Below are 17709 nucleotides of genomic sequence, written 5' to 3'. Positions count from 1 at the left end.
TTAATAAATATGTTTGCAACAAACTTACTTGAATTCAAAATGTGAGCCCTGTAAACTGTCCACAACTTCTTGAGTTACTTGTGTATAGCCTGGTATACCAGTCGAGTCCATGCGACTGGCAACATTAACTGTATTGCCCCAAATATCATACTGAGGCTTGCGGGCTCCTATGACGCCAGCCACCACAGGCCCAATATTAATGCCTAAATGAAAAAAATATTAACATTTAATACAGTTAATTATTTTGTTAATTAAACAAATACTTACCAACTCTTAACATAAAATTATTATAGGAATGACTATTTATCTCCTGCAAAGACATGCGCATAGCCTTAACATATTCCACCAAAGCGGTCATATGACGTCTTACAGAATTTTGATCCACCGGATTGATTTTATATTCTTAAAAAGAAAATTCATTATTATTTATATAGCTGCTTTAGAGTTTTTTTACTGTACCTGGTATTAAACCTACAACAGCCATATAAGTACTACCCACAGTTTTGATTTTATCAATGCCATGGAATCTTTCTTCTTTAAGTAACTGCATATTTTGAAAATTTACAATAATTATTAGAAATCTAATATATAAAATGTATGTTCCAACTAACCTCATCAAAATCTGCTATAATTTCATTAAGCAGACGCAAACACTCTAGACCCTGATCGGAACCATCCATTTCCGTATAAAATTCATGAAAATTTGGCACACTGGCAAATATTACACCAACTTTGGCATAACTTTGATGGTATAGTTCCTAAATAGAAAGGAAAATATTAAATTTTTTATGATTGGAAAGAGTTAGAGAAGAGATGTAATAAATTAAATGAGATTTTAATAAAATTAAAAATTAATTAAAATAAAAATAAACAAACTTAAGAACTTCAACTCACATTAAACACTTTTGTGATTAAGTGTTTTTCAAAATAAGGGGCTAAGTGGCAGGCTTGTAAATTATTCGAGTTTTATTTTAATCGAATAAAATTTTATAATTTTTTTATTTAAAATGATAGATTAATTTTATATAATTTTAATTAGTCTAGTTAAATACTTTATGAAATAATTGTTGATTGAATGAATTTAGACTCAAAGTTATTTTAAATGTTCAAAAAGATTATAAATTGTATACATACATACATATATGTTGTTTATTATTAATTTGAAAATCATTATTTAGTTACAAGATTTTCATTTCATAATGTTCTAAATTAAGTCCTAATGTCTTAAATTAAGTTTCATAATGTTCATAGCTTGGTATGTTAATCCAAACTCAATTCGAAAATATGTATATGTAGAAAGTTGTTTCTAATAAAATTTCGATTGTTATCAACTTGTAGTAACATTATAATCTATTAGTCTTGTTTTGCTGAGATATTTTTCTCAAAACTTTTGTTTATATAAACTAAATTTATGAAATTTAAATTTAAACTTAAAAATAAATTTATTCGAGTATTCCATTAATCGAATAATTTTTTTTTCTAAATTGAAAAATGAAAAATTATTCGAATCATTTTTATTAGAAAGAAAACTAGGGTTCCTAATGGGGAAACATTTTCTGGGAATATTTATTTATTGTAGAAATTTCTATATTTCTGTAGTTACAGTATTATTAATTAACAATGAATTCGGTTATTATGAAATTTTAACTTGATGATAAATTTATTCGAGTATTCGATTAATCGACAATTATTGACTGAATAATTTTTTTTTTAACATGAAAAATGTTGTTCATTCGAATAAAAATATATATATTTTTCACGATTATTCGAATAATTTTTGTTAGAATGAAAACTGGGGATCCTAATCGGTAAAAATTTGCAGGGAATATTTATTTATTTCTGTATTATTACAGCAGTGAATTTGTATTGTGATTTGTTGCTTATTCATAGGTACAAGAAATAGAAGATCACTTGATTAACAATGAATTAGGTTATTATGAAATTTTAATTCAAAAATAAATTTATTCGATTAATCGAATAAAAAATAGTTTTATTTTTCGATTATTCGAATAATTTGTATCCTAATCGGTAAACATTTCCAGGGAATATTTAGAATTTTTTGTATTATTACAGCTGCGAATTTGTATTGTGATTTGTTGCAAATCGAGTGATTCGATATATTCATAGATTTTATCGATATAAGAAATAGAAGATCATTTGATTAACCATGAATTAGGTTATTATGAAATTTTAACTCAAAAATAAATTTATTCGATTAATCGAATAAAAAATAATTTTATTTTTCGATTATTCGAATAAAAGATAGAAAGAAAACTAGGGTTCCTAATCGGTAAAAATTTCCCAGGAATATTTATTTTGAAATTTCTGTAATTACTGTTTTATTACAGTAGCGAATTTGTATAGATTTTTGCGATACAATAAATAGAAGATCATTTGTTTAACAATGAATTCGGTTACCACAACTAAAAAAAATTGATGGATATAATCGAATAATTCGATTGGAAACAAATCACAATACAAATTCGCTTAACAATACAACCCTATTTTTCTAATTTTTGAGAAAATTTATTTTTATATTTGTGAAAATTAATTAGTGTGCTATTTCAAATTTGAATCTGATAAAAAAAAAACTAATATAAATATTTTTAATATTATACTTTAAAATAAAAATTTTAAATATTTTTTTTTATTGAAAAAAAATTATGCAAAATTTTTTTTTTAAATTTATTTGTGAAAAAAATTTAATGATAAAAAAATATATTTTTTGGTGAAAAAAAAATTTTCATTTAAAAATTTAAAATTTTTTTTTTTAATTTTTTTATTGAAAAAAAATGTATGCCAAAATTTTTATTCAAATTTATTTGTGAAAAAAATTTAATGATAAAATTTTTTTTTTGGTGAAAAAAAATTCGTGTTAAAAAATAATTTTCCCGATTTTGACCGATTGTAGGCGTTATATACGTCGTTGCTAGGGCTCGATGAAGAGTATTTCCCTTTCGACTTAGATTTGCACTGTTTAATTATGACAAAACAATAAACACAGCATAAAAGCTCTTATTATTTTAGGACTTTTTTCTTTGAAGCATAACAACAATTTTCAAAACTATTGTAAAACATTAGTACTTTATGACAATATGACTTGATAGCACAACGTTTGAATACCCCAAATATTTATTTCGATAGCCATATTTGTATGGACCTAATAAAAGCTATCGATGTTCTCTACTAACAAGACAGTTTAGTTTTCTTCAATATAACAAAACTTCCTCCGAAAACTCTCCAGTAGATTACTTCTGGTGGGTAAAATAACTGCAGTACCAAATAAACGTTTAAAGATACTACACTCTAGGTTACTTGAAGACACTAAAGAGGCAATTGCCTTCACACTAGATTACATGGGATGTCAGTATACTTAAGCAGAAAGAAAATAAACTATGTGAGAATTATAACACAATTTGTATAAAAGCAGTTTGTACGAATTACTCACAAAAAAATGCAGTACAAAATAAACGTTTACACTCTAGATTACTTAGAGACACTTAAGTGACAAGTGTCAACATGCTAGATTACATAGGATGTATAAAGTAACCAATTGCCTTCTCTTTGCACTACAAAGAACACATTCGTTTCAAATGACCCAAAATATATAAATTGGTGTCAAGTGATCAGACATTAGTGACAATTGCTGTCTATAAGGGATACATTGACTACTTGCTTAAACTCCTGGGTAGTGGTTAATGATAATGTTTTGAAACAAACATGAAATTTAAAGCATCTATGTATCGAATACCTGAATATCTATCAAAATTGTATGTAATTTAAAATAAATTTTAATTTTAGTTTAGAATCTATCCATACAAACTAAGCCATCCTAATGTACAATACAACAGCAAATATTACAGCCAATTTCATTAAGAAAACAAATAAAAACAATTAAAATGTTAGACTCATTTTATCTGTTAATGTCAATAAACTTGACCTTTAATCAGCACTTACATCGAAATAAATCAACATTAAAGATAAAATAAAACTACAAAACAATAAAAAACAATTTTGCACTTTGTATACTCACCATATTACTGCGAAATTGATTATCAAGAAAATGTGCAGCCACATGGGCTGGTAACAAATTGTGCAATATTCTTTTGTTCGACTCTTGCAAAACATCCATTTCCTTTTTCTCTTGAGATGCCTGTAATTGCCACAGAAAATCTAACCTTGCTGTCCACTCAACTAAACGGCCATGGACAAGGATGGCAATCATAAAAATTAAAATACGAGCCAATGAGATTAAATGAAGTGGAATCGAGGCGCTATAATATATAAAAAAGTGTGTTTAAAAATAGAGAGAGGGAGAGCAAGAGGTGTCAAAACCAAGGAAAGAACAAGGAAAACATTAGCACATTAGTTTTACTCATAATTTTGTGTTGGTACACTTACCTGACACGACTGTCATAACAATCAAAAATATTCGTGTGGGATAGTTCGATAAATAAACCATAAATGACACCCATCATTATCACCAGCAATGATTTAAATATAATGGGCAACCTAGAATTAAAAATAATTTATTGATTTAGTTGTATGTATTTCAAAAAGGTTATTTGGCTATTTATGTAAAGATTTACCTTAAAAACACCGATACAGATAATAAAGCAAATGTGGCTGATAGTGAGACATATTGGGGCAGAGAACATTTACGATGAGCCTCACTTTGATGGGCCATCATTAGTAGATCTTCCTCAAGAGTGGGTGCGGAGGTGGTAATATTACTGGAGCAGGGATGGTCGGAAACACAAGTAAACTGGAATTAAACTAATATTTATATGCCTGGTTTTTTTGTAATTAGTTTAATAACAACTTACCACATTCACTTGACCCACAGAATAAATTAAAATCACCGTAAATATGGTTATGGCCATGCGCAAGGTAAAACTTTGCGATAAATCCCAATTGATCCACTTTAAACGTACCGCCAACAAAAGCATTAACACAGCACTCACCCACACGAAAGCCGTCAGAAATAGTAACAACAATATCAAAGTTCTGGGCAAAGCAGTAACTTGTAGGGCAGCCCCCAATATCAACAGCAAAAGAGAACAGCCCATGGCGGTGGTAAAACCTAAATCGAAATCTTTACGATATTCTCTTTCCTTATCGCTTTCGCGAAATTTCAAAGATATACGATCCACATGCTCAGATTTATCACAATCCACCGAACGAGCATTTATGGCCTGAGAGAGAAAACGATTGACACGATTCGTAGGCTGATGATGAACCGAAGAGTGACGCTTGCGAAAAGGTCTCTTAAATTTATCGGTTACTTTGGACTATAGTATAGTTTTTGTGTGGTATTTTGTTTGTTTTTTGAGGGGTTAAAATGAAATTTAAAAAAATGTTGGAAAAAAATAGAAACAAATTAGATATATTATTTAGAAAATGTGCTAAAGTTTAAACATGTTATAATAAATAATAAAGAAAAACAAAAAAAAATATTTATGGTTTTTGCAAATAAATCTTACACCCAAAGATAAAATGTTAGTACAATTAACTTCTACATGCAATAATACGAGTATGACTGAAATGTTGATTTTTTTATATGGATATATGTTTGATATATATTTATAAAGCTAATTCATGCTTTGGAATGAAATTTCTAACTTCTGATGTATTTTACAAAATTTACAAAAAATCGTACAATGGAAAATAAGTATGTAACTAATGTTTAAGATTTTGTTGTAAAAAAGAAAATGTTGAACGAATTTAATAGAACTCAAATTCATGCAAATTGCAAATTAATCAAGACAATTTTTTTTTTAAACTTGTAAACAACTTCGGGGAAGTTCAAATGTAGTTTTGGATAGTATTTTGTTTTTTTTTCAGAAATGTTTGGATTTACAAAATTCTATTTTAGAATTAGGTTTTATAAACCTATTAAATCTTCGAACGGACTTGTTAAAGAAAATTATATATTAAATTAATATATTATGATAGTTTAAACAAATTTTGGTTGTGTTTCAAACAAAAAAGTTTTAAACTAATAAGAATGTTTGAACTATGTTTATTGTTTTGTCATAAAATAATACCTTAATAGCATAATCAACAATGTTGATAACACGCTGTTATTAACATTGTTTATAAGTATGGCAACATTAACTGTTAAAGCAGCTAACATTAACATTAAAGCTGCTAAAACCTCTAGGTGATCATAGTGCAAATGGAACATTCTAGTTTTGTCTGTTAGATAATTCATGAAACTACTAGAAGTTGAAGAGCGCTGTTACAGTTAACATCAACTGTGTTATCAGTAAATTATAAATTGTGTTTTTAAAGAGTGTGTATTAAAATAGAGTTACTACTGATCGCTTTTATTTTCCAAACTCATTTTAAAATTTGAACCTTGAATATTTTTCACGACTAGGCGGATTGAGATTTTACAAAAAAAACTCTATCAGGCCTGTCACACATTTTGGAATGGTTTTAATTCAGTACTTTTTATTCCGATCGATTTCGTTTTAGGTTCCTCGGATTCCGTGTAATTTATTAATTCCAAAAATATTTAATAATTCTATATTACTGATTTAAATTTCACTACGTTTTTATATTAAAACAAAAGCGTTTGGTACAGAAATTGATTAAAAATTTTAGAAAAACAAATAATTACAAAAAAATATCAATTCCATTTTGAAAACTGAAAGTGGTTTCATCCCGTTTTACTTTTCCTGAAGAAGCAAAATACGGAATTAATTCTATTTTCGATCGGAATGGAATTCTGTGACAGGCCTGTATATGTCTCAGTTTGGAGTATATCAGAATTAAGAGTATAGTGTTAGAAACTATTTTGGATAATTATTACCGAAGATATTTGGGAAAAACAAAAAAAAAATCAACAAAAAATTCAAAATTTTAACTGAAATATATTTTTTAAATATAACAGATATGAAAAGAGGCCTTTCTTTAATTTTTTATTTGGGTGTACAGACGGAGTTACATAGTTATCAACAATGTTGATAGCACGCAGTTGTTAGCATTGTTTGTAAGTATATATTCTAGTTTTGTCCGTTAAGAACAATCATGAAGCTACTCGTAGGAAAATGGCACTGTGTATAAATAGTGGCGGCAGTTGCAATAGTTAGTCACTTTATCATAGGTGCTGTTAAAGTTAACATCAACTGCATTCTTGTACATTATAAAATGTGTAATTTAAGTGTGTGTATTTCTGTGAATTACAAACGTGTTTAATTGAGTGACCATTTAAACTATTGTTGTTTGAATTTGAATAAATAAAGAGTTGTTACACATTTTAAACTATTAAACTGCTTTTATTTGCAATCTAAAGTATCCGGTTTATTTAAAGGAAATAAACCACATTTTTTTAAAGGTAAAAACGTAACAATATTTAATGTGGCTTCTGTCATTCCTAAGTACTTAACTAAATAAAGCTGTCAAATTAATTAAACAACTATTACTAACATTCCTAAAATATTAATCCAAACATTTCTTCAAAAGAACACATTATTATTAATTTAAGGAATCAACATCATAAAAACGCAACTAAAATATTAAAACGATTAACTGTCATATTTTGCAAATCGAACTTAAAGTCCTAGCAAACTATTAAAATAGAAATCAAGTATTAAACAAATATTATAAAAGAACTTTAAATTCGATCTACTTCAACCGACAGTAGTTAAATATTAAACGTAAAAAAAGTTCATGAATAAGAAAAAAAACTGCAACCGAAATAATTATTTTGAAAACATTTTTTAACTCAAAAATAAAAAAGAACAATTATTTTTTTTCTCAAAACCAGCAAATGAATGGGGATTGGTAAAAACAAAAACAAATAACAATTTGTAAAAATATTTTGTTTTTTTTTTTGTTCAAAATTTAGTTTGTTTCAAAAATAATGGATTTATGTTTTGTTTTTGTCGATGGTTTTTTTTTTTCTTGCAAACAACAAATCTCACTTTATTTTTGTGATTATTAAGTCTATGAATGCGACTAATCGTATTCGAAGTTGAATTAGAAGTTGTTCCTACTTGTATGGTAGCACCACCACCTGGTGGTGTTGGAGCATGTAAGATTTTTTGTAGACGTATTACCTAGAGAAAAAAACACAAATGAAACACAAAAACAAATGTATAATAATAATAATAAAACAAGAAATAAAACATAAACAAACATAAATAATTTTTAAAATGTAATCAAATTAATAATAGATAGTTAAATAGAGATAGAGTAAGAAGAGATTTAGTCAATAATAGTGAGAAAGAAATTAAAATATATGAATAAACAAACAAAAGAAAATGAAAGAAAAAAACAAAGGTTTTGTAGAAATAGAGAAAGAAAATATAATAGAAGAAATAGTAGAGTTAAGACTTTATAGAAGTAGAAAAGTAATTTATTTATTAACAAAAACTAAAGGTTTAATTATTTTTTTTTTTTTTTGATCGTAAATGTAGTTATGTATTTAATTATGAAAATTTCTACTAAAATTTTATTAAACCAAAAATTAAAATAGTTCCAATGTACAACGAGTTAATTTTTGATTTTATATGATAAGATGATTTGCTTTCAGTTCTTTTTTTCATTATTATACCATCACGATAATGAAATTTTTTGGTATTCTTCATTAATTGCGGTAACCATAATATGTTTAAGTTACTATTAACATGATTATAATCAATCATATGTATTATTGTAGTAAATAAATATATGTATATGGCAATCATGTTCATGATGAATCATTATATCATATGGTGAAGTATTACATCATACAAATGGTTGCCACAAACATATTCTTAATTACTACAATCATTTCAGTGGAGTTTGGACAAAACATCTTAAGTCGAGATATGAAAATATATTAGCTTTTTTTATTATAAATTTTTCAAAGCGCTCCTTTTACACTAATCTGTTTCTTCTTACGAATATTAGTTTCTGAGATATCATAAAAAAAACAAATCAACTTATTTGGAGTTGTTGTTGATTTGTTTTTGACAAAACAACATAATTCGCAAAAACTGTTGAATTTATCGATAATTATTTTATTATTTATCCTTTGTATAATTCTTTGAGACAAATAATAAAGTTCTTCAAGGACATATAATAAAATATTGATCGATAAATTACAGTTTTTGGGCTCTCCTGAAAAATTTGAAAATTCCACTTAAGTTGTTTTGCCAAAAGTTCACAGATTTTAATGTTTACTTAAACATATTATATAATATACATAATTACAGTGACCATAATATTGTTAAAAATCTAGTAAAAATGTTAAAATGGTTATGGTAAACATGTACAACTATATTTTTTCTCTGCGTGTAGATTTATTATTTCGAAAATTGTGAGAAATTATTCGTTTAAACATGATCGGAAATACGTACTTTAAGCCTACTGTATTCTTAAAAATTTCAAGGCTTTAGAATCTAAAGTTTAGATGTATGTTTTTCAAAATTTCTTAAGGTGTTTTCGGCGGACTTTTTTTTTAAGTTATACATGCAGTAATCTTTATAGATCTCCATAGAGTGCAACCACTGTGAAACCAGATAAAAGAGGATTGAAGAGAAAGGAAATATATCCATCCGGGCAGTCCAAATTCTTAATAAAACCATTCCTATGTTCGTATGAAGGTGCTCAACCTTATGTCGTCCATACCCAACCTATCATCAATAATATCCGCTTAGGTTGGGCCTTGCAATGTTCGAGAAGCTGTCTCAACATTTCATGCTACCTTTTATTTTAAAAACTTCTGCCATTATTATTATATAGATCTAACCTTCTAAATGCAAAAGCAATGACCAGTATTTTTCTCTTCCACATTCCGCAGTTTATCGCACAGCATTACTATCAGTGTTGTCGATCGACAACAGTAATACACAGGTTATATGACTCTGCTCGTATGTTAACCAAAAACTAATATTTACTGATTTAAAAACGTTTTTTTTTAAATAGGAAAATAACAAAATTAAGCAAATGTAACAAAATTTTAAGAGAATTAACTGATATGGTACTTAACATTTTATTTTATACACTGTGTTGGAGATAAAAAATAATGTGCCTAAAAATAGGCTGTTGTTACCAGTGAATGTTGAAAAATATTAAATGTCGTTAACAGTTTGTTGAAATACTTAAAAGAACGACATTAAAAGTACCTGTTACTTTCTTGTTTTGTTACCAGTGATTTTTTAAAAACGTTACTAATGAATGTTGAAAGATACAAAAGAACGACATTTAACAGTATGTTGAAAAATGTGAAAGAACGATATTAAAAGTACCTGTTACTACAGTTGTTCCAGTGATTTTTCTAAAACGTTGCCTGCGAATGTTGAAGAAAATAAAAGAACAACATTTAACAGTATGTTGAAAAATATAAAAGAACGACTTAATTGTACCTGTTACTTGCAATATTCAGTAACTATTGTTGATAAAAATAATAATTTCAGACAATAGCAGTCTTGGGATCGTCAAATATTGGTCTGACTTTGCAAGACTTGACAAAAACTCAGATAGTTAGAACAGATAGAAAATTGGATACGGTGATGACCATGACGATGTTTGGAAAATCATCTCGCTGAAACTGCCTGGTAAAAGAAATCTTGTCTCCAAGGGTGTACTTGAAATCATGGATGACAAGATAGCTCTATGTAGTTTAGTGAAGTTATCAAAGAATAGCGATTATCCCATTCAGAAGCAAATATTTGCAAGGATGCAGTATGTCCTAACGGAGAGCTTACGGAACACAGGCTGAAATTTATGACATTTGGAAAGCTAAACTCTGTGGACCTATACAGTGAGTGACACAAACCGAAGGCCAAAATTCTGTTAGGCCTAAATATGACATACCACGGATACACACTAGAGAGCAGTCGGATTTATCATACTCTACTCTATTCGTGCAAAGCTGCTTATATCTCAGCCATTTGTGGACCGATTTTCTCGATTTTAAATATCAACCGAACCGGGACTATACCCGATACTTTAAAGTATCAATCATGTTTGTAATTTAATTGGAGTCTTCGGATAGTTGATTTCAACAGACAGACGGATCAATATTATGGGGTCACAAATGAAAAATGTGTAAATTACATACGGAATGACAAACTTATGTACATATATCCTTACTCACGATAAGGGGTATAAAAACAAGAATGCATTGGTTTTAAAATCATAAAGCGACTTGAAAATCTATCTTTCAACAAAGCTACTGCAGAAAATGTGAGTTCTTTTTGACCACCTTGTTGAGAAATTGGTTGAAGATCGTATTGTGTTTGTATAAAAAGATGATTAATGTTCGTGGTTCTCACGGTTTGTTCTCATTGCAATAGTTCATCTATTACTTCGTCTGATCGCTTTTAATTAATGTGCTGTTTTTCTATAGCTAACGAGTGATTTGAGTGGAAATTTGACGTGTATTTTGTTTTTGTTACAATAACAAAACACATGTTAAATTTCCACTCAAGGTACTCGTTCGCTATAGAAAAACAGCAAATTAATTAGATATATTACCAATATCTCTTCAACTTCTACCCATTAGTTGCGTAAGATTCTTTTTGAGTGTATGAGCTTGAGGAAGAGGAACAGAAATTCATAATCAGATCTCTAGCTTGAAAGGCATTTTGGTCAGCACTATATTACCAACTTGTATGTTTCAATGAGATTATTTTATATCGTTACAACTTTTAAGCAAATCATCTTAAATATTAAAATTTTGTGTAATTTAGAATTTCGTTTTTAAATAAAGAATAAGAATTGATCAGCTATTTATAATAATTAAATACTACTTTTAATTTACATAAATATTTATAAAAGTTTTTTTTTAAAAGCTAATTGTATTATAATAATATTTTTTTTATTTACACACAACAAATGAAAAATATTCCGACATTTACAAAGTTAAACACAAAATTAACTAGAGTAATAGAAATCTAGAATTGTAGATATAAATTCTTTAGATATAAAGAATGGTACTAATATTACTTAATAAATGGTAATTATAATTTAACTACTATTGTATTAAACCGGAAATTGTTAGTTACGTTTTACAATAGAAATCATTTTGATTATATAGTACAAACATGTACAAATAAATATGTAGAGTTTTTTTTAGAAATGTTTTATACAAAAATATTTCTCTTTTTATATTCTCATATAAAACCAATAACGAAGAGAAAACAACTTAAAATTGTTGAAATTAAAAACAAGATAAAATTAAAAATCAAACTTACCGCATCCTGGAATAAAAACAAAAGAATTCAAATTAAAATCAATAAAAATTAAATAAATTATTAAAACAGAGAAAAGGTTTTTAAGGCAGAAATAAAATCAGTTAGAATTTTGAAAGTAGGCAGATTTTGGAGTGTTTAAAGCGAAATTTCAATGCAAGAGAAGCGTGAAATTTAGAAGAAAAAATCATAGAAAATAATTCATATTAAATTATAATAAATAAAGAGCCCAGCCAATAAGGTAATAAGAAAAAAATATAAAGAAAAGATAAAAACAAAAAATTAAAAAATTAATTTTAAAGCTTTTAGAATTCTTCATTATTTATATTTTCATTTAATGAAAATTTATATTTAAAGGTTAGTAATTTCTTTCTTCCTTTTTTTGTATTTATTTTTTTATAAAAAAAATCATGCAGCTTATGTAATTTTTTATATTTTTAAAGCGAAACTACTTTTTTTGTTTTTTTTTAGAATAATTAAACAAAATGTTTAAGCAAATATTTTATTCAAAGCAAAAATATTCATATTTTGCCACTAAACTACTAATAAAATATTTAAATACATTTGAGCATAAAATGTTCAAAAGACTTACCTTTCTAGTACTTTTTTCCAATTGATTTTCACCGCCCGCTGTGCTGCCTCTGCCGCCGCCACTGCCAGCAGAGGAAGGAAATGAACCAGTGGCTATATTTGAAAATGGCACGGGTTCGGAAAATTTAATGGTATGCAGCAATTGCATGACCACATTCGAAACATTGCGGAAGGATAATTTACGACGAGAACCAATAGCTGAACGGACACCTAAGGTGTTTAACATTAAAGGCTAAAAAAATATAAAATAAATCAGTATTATTTAGACAAATCAATTTATATTGTTTAAAACTTACCTTACGCCTGTGTGGTGGTGGCACTATAAAATATGTATCCACCCCATGATCTCTTAAATACGATGATCTCTGATCACCATGGCCAGCCTCTACCTCATATTCACCCGACAAAGCATCTAAAGTGGAACGGGTTACATGCACTCTACCCGGTTCACCACCCGATTCCATATGATTGGCTAAGGTTACATCATTGGACCACACATCAAATTGCCATTTACGTAAACCTAAAACTCCACATAAAACACGACCCGTATGAATGCCGACACGCATGTTTAACATGACATCGGTAGCCTCCACCACCGAACTGGAAATTTTATAAATTATCACACAATTTAAAGAAAAAATCATTTCATTTTGCACTTACGCTATTGCATCTATCATATCAAGCCCCATTTCTACTGTACATTTGGCATGATCTTTGCGTGGCTCGGGCAGACCCGACACACAATAATAACAATCTCCTAAGATTTTAATACGTAAACAATGGTTGTCCTGAAAATGTTTTATAATGATTTATTTTTTAATATAAAAGATAAGAGACCAATATGTTAATAATACTTACATGAGCTAATTGATCAAATCTACCAAAGAGTTCATTCAACAGTCTTACTAATTCCTGTGCACTACACTGGGAGGACAATACGGTAAAGCCAACAATATCCGCAAACAGAATGCTGTAATTAATAAGAAGATTAAGATTCTTTTAAGGATTTCAATTTGTGTGAAATAAACAAGTTGGAGTTCTTAAATATTCAGCCTTGGCAAATTTTCACTCTAGTATTCAAAAATATGGCTTTCAGTAAAGAATATTTTTACAACTTTCCGTAGCTCCCAAATAACTTACATACATGATTAATACATCAATATATCGGAAATTCTTCCGGCTCGGTTGCTATTTAAAATCGACTAAATCGGCCCACAAATGGCTGATGACCGGAATAACCCTATTTTTGATCTATATCTGGATTACTAAGTCATTAATATAGACAATATGGATATTCAATGATAGATATTCTAAAATTCATTGCAATGATTTATATAAGTTGGACCTACAATGGGTGAAAATCGGGAAAATATTTTTTAACGCGAATTTTTTTTTACCGCAACATTTTTTTGTTATAAATAAAATCAATAAAATAAAAACGAAAATGATAAAAATTAAAAAAAAAATTTAAATAAATTATAAAAAAATTAAATTTTGTTTACCTAAAAATATTTAAAAATTTATATAAGATTCGGCACAGCCGAATATAGCTCTCTTACGTGTTTAGTAAAAACTCGGCTGTCTAGTGAAAAATAATCTATCTAAAAACCTATGCCAGCGTCATATGCGGGAAGCTTTGCTTGACTTCTTTAATTGGAAAAAAAAAATGCTGCTAAAGCACACCGATTGTTCACCGGCTTTTACGAGCGAGAGAAGCGGTTCAGAAGTGGTATCGCCCTCTATTCCATGAAGATTGTTGTCAACAAGAGCTTGCAAAATTTTTTGCAGGATTCATCCAAAAGGGAAATTGGGCACCATACGAATTTAAGTCGAGAGACCTTGAAACACGATTTTGCATGTCCGTAATGATGCTTGAACGCTATAAAAGAAAATTTTAGTAACGAATCATTACTTGCGATGAAAAATGTATCCATTACGTTAACCCGAAGCGTAATATACCGGCCAACCAGCCGTATCGACACCAAAGCCAAATATCAAAAGGGTCCTATATATTATGAGCTGCTGAAGTCTCACCAGACCATCACAGGGAATCTGTACTGAAGGAACTGATTTGTTTGAAGCAAGCATTGTCCGAAAAAAACCGAGAATATGAGACCAGACATGAAAACGTAATATTCCATCATGACAAAGTTGCAATAACTGTTTATAATGAAGTTGTTGGGAAGTTTCACCTCACCAGCCTTAAAGTCCAGACCTTGCCCTGTCCGACTAATATTTTCTTCGGGATATGCTTGACTTTGGAACAGAGTATCCGATATTGGCTTGATTCGTTATTGTCCTCAAAAGATGAGCAGTTCATTTGGCTCAGAATCCATATGTTGCCAACAAGATGGGAAAAGGTTATAGCTATGACCTTTATTAAATTAATATTGCAAAAATTATTTTTTTGTTTATAAACCACTGTGTCATGTAGCTCTTTCAGTGTTTAAATTCTTCATTTCTATTACATTTAAGATTTAATAAATCAATACATATTGTCTAACTATTTGCCAAACTTTTCGAAGGTATTGTTATTATTATTTTTAAATTAAATTAAGAGAAAAACTTTTCTTTGAAATTTCTTTAGAAATCTTAACAATGTCTGTGATCATCAGTGCGTATAATTTATTTTTTATTTATTTTCCATTAAATAACAATCATACGCAATGTGTTTCACTTTTAATGATACAAAATATTGTTGACGTAAATCCATCATCAGTCTTAACTTTTGAAGTTATTTGTAGAGATGAAGAGATTTTTGGTTAAAAATTAATTTATTACAGTGTAACAGATAATAATGCTTACAAATAATTAATATCTACCCCATTTTATAAACCCCCATTATCACAATTTATAGTTATGTTTTAATCTAAAGTTATACTGACATTTTTCATATAAAACGACAGTATAACTATAAGTTAACATGTAACCAGTGTTAGTCTGCTTTTACACACAGCAAGTTTACTTGAACCAAGTCTCTTCGATTCTCTTTTAAACTTGCTCGTCTGTTTACACACAGCTAGCCTGTGTTCAATTTTGTATGTCAAAACCTAATAGACGCCATAGTGAAAATGAGAAAACAAAAAAGAATTGAAGATATTTTCCAGTACAAGCAAGTGTGTACCCCTCTTCTTTCGTCTTGCCTCCCTCTCCTATAAACTCAGACTTGCAGCAAGAAAACTTGCCCTGTGTAAAAGCAGACTTAATAGAGGTAAATGTTTTTAAGTATTCGATAAATTATAATTAAAATGATTTTAAAAACACAAATAATGAAGGAAATTTAAAAATATTTTGTCTTGAAATACATGCTAGATTTTACTATATTTTATAAACGAAAACGGAAATTAAAAAAAAAAACTATTTAAAACAGTAAAACTCGTCAAATCTATTGTAAACAGACACACCCACTTTTTGTTTTTATTTTTAATTAAAAACTATACTTATTTTTTATTACAAAAATTATTAATTAACAGAATTACTGCTGCAACAAATTATATCAATGCGGAAGATAGATGCATGTATATTAAAAAAATATACAAATGACCAAAACATTAAAAAAATATATAAAAATTTTACATTCCATTTAAATAAATGCATATAATAAAATGCTACTTGTTCAAGATCCACCAAAAAATAAAAAGCATTCAGTCAAATACGAGCACATTTTAAGTACAGACACATGCACAGGACAAACCAACAAAACCAAATCCAAAAGAACATTCCAACCGCCCAACCACACATTTATTTTGGTTCAGGAGATGACGTCAATGCCATAGAAAGAACAACTAAAATTAAGGTTTATCTTTTGAAAATTGCATGTGATGCTAGTATGCAACAAATGTATACTGAGACATGTATGTAGTACATTAGGGGAGCCAACAACAAAACGTTGCAGATAATCCCAACTAAAATAAACAGCTACTCATTCTAAGTTACCATTTCTCAAAAAAAAAAAAATTCCTTACGTCAATATTTGGTGAGTTGGACCAATGTATAAAAAGGTTGGGCTTTTGAACGCGGTTTTCGTTTTTAATAACTTATATGGGCAATTCCATATCATCGCACGTGACATTTGTACGCCTATAGAGTGGAATAGATAGATAGAAAATCACTAAATAAAATAATTTAATATCGTACGTGACATACCGTACGTAACACATTTTTCTCTTATAATAAAACAATATATATTCTGTAAATATATGTATACAATTTTAGCCTAAAACACACCTAAAACATTAAAAAATTAAATATAATCAGTTTAAACTATTATTTTTGTCTTTAAAATGTTGTAATATGATCTAAATACTTTCACACAGTAACATTTTATTATTTTCTTCTATACAAATCATCTTGAAAAAGAAGTTTCAAGGATTTTTGTGTTTTCAGTCGTGGTAGCGATTCTCGTGGAATTGCCCATATGTCATTTTAATTGGTTCATGTCTGTCATTTATTCTCACATAGTTATTGAACATTATAGTGTAAACAACAAAGTTTTTTTTTGCTTCGAAAATATCGAATTTTCTGCCAATAAAGCGTCACATGCGGAAAGTTTTGCTTTACTTCTTTAATTCTTAAAAAAAGTGCAGCTTAAGCACACCGATTGCTTACCGAAGCTTATGGTGAATGTGTTACATCGGTTTGATCGTGCGGGAGATGATTGGTGCGCTTCATAACTGGTGGGTGCCATACGAATTGAAGAAGAGAAACTATGAAAGACGATTTTGCATGTCCGAAATAGTAATGGATGCAATAACCAGAAGTGTAAGAGATTGTATGTGAAGCCCGGCCAACCAATCGAATTGACACCAAAGCCTAAAATATCCATGGCGCTAAGGCAATTCTCTGTATTTGGTTGGAGCTGCTGAAATCTGACCAGACCGTCACAGGGAACCTATACCGAACTCAACTGATTCGTTTGTAGAGAGCATTT

The 17709-nt window shown here is 28.6% G+C and overlaps 1 protein-coding gene across 2 annotated transcripts in view; it reads right to left on the bottom strand.

Moving 5' to 3' along the window:
• The window catches only part of rut (rutabaga), a 190123-nt gene that overhangs the window by 10702 nt on the left and 161712 nt on the right, over positions 1-17709 (bottom strand). For both annotated transcript variants that reach the window (XM_065509887.1, XM_065509888.1), the window contains exons 7-18: positions 13638-13749; positions 13440-13567; positions 13076-13379; positions 12781-13011; positions 4827-5291; positions 4590-4765; positions 4402-4512; positions 4034-4274; positions 612-758; positions 460-544; positions 268-402; positions 29-203 (exon numbers count right to left, since the gene is read on the bottom strand). In XM_065509887.1, the coding sequence (XP_065365959.1) occupies positions 29-203; positions 268-402; positions 460-544; positions 612-758; positions 4034-4274; positions 4402-4512; positions 4590-4765; positions 4827-5291; positions 12781-13011; positions 13076-13379; positions 13440-13567; positions 13638-13749 (2310 nt within the window). The remainder of the gene's footprint in view (positions 1-28; positions 204-267; positions 403-459; positions 545-611; positions 759-4033; positions 4275-4401; positions 4513-4589; positions 4766-4826; positions 5292-12780; positions 13012-13075; positions 13380-13439; positions 13568-13637; positions 13750-17709) is intronic.

Source organism: Calliphora vicina, chromosome 4 (genome assembly GCF_958450345.1).
Source record: "Calliphora vicina chromosome 4, idCalVici1.1, whole genome shotgun sequence".
In the NCBI taxonomy this organism is placed as follows: domain Eukaryota; kingdom Metazoa; phylum Arthropoda; class Insecta; order Diptera; family Calliphoridae; genus Calliphora; species Calliphora vicina.
The sequence above is the reverse complement of the archived record's forward strand: the minus strand, read 5'-3'. Positions and strand labels throughout refer to the sequence as shown.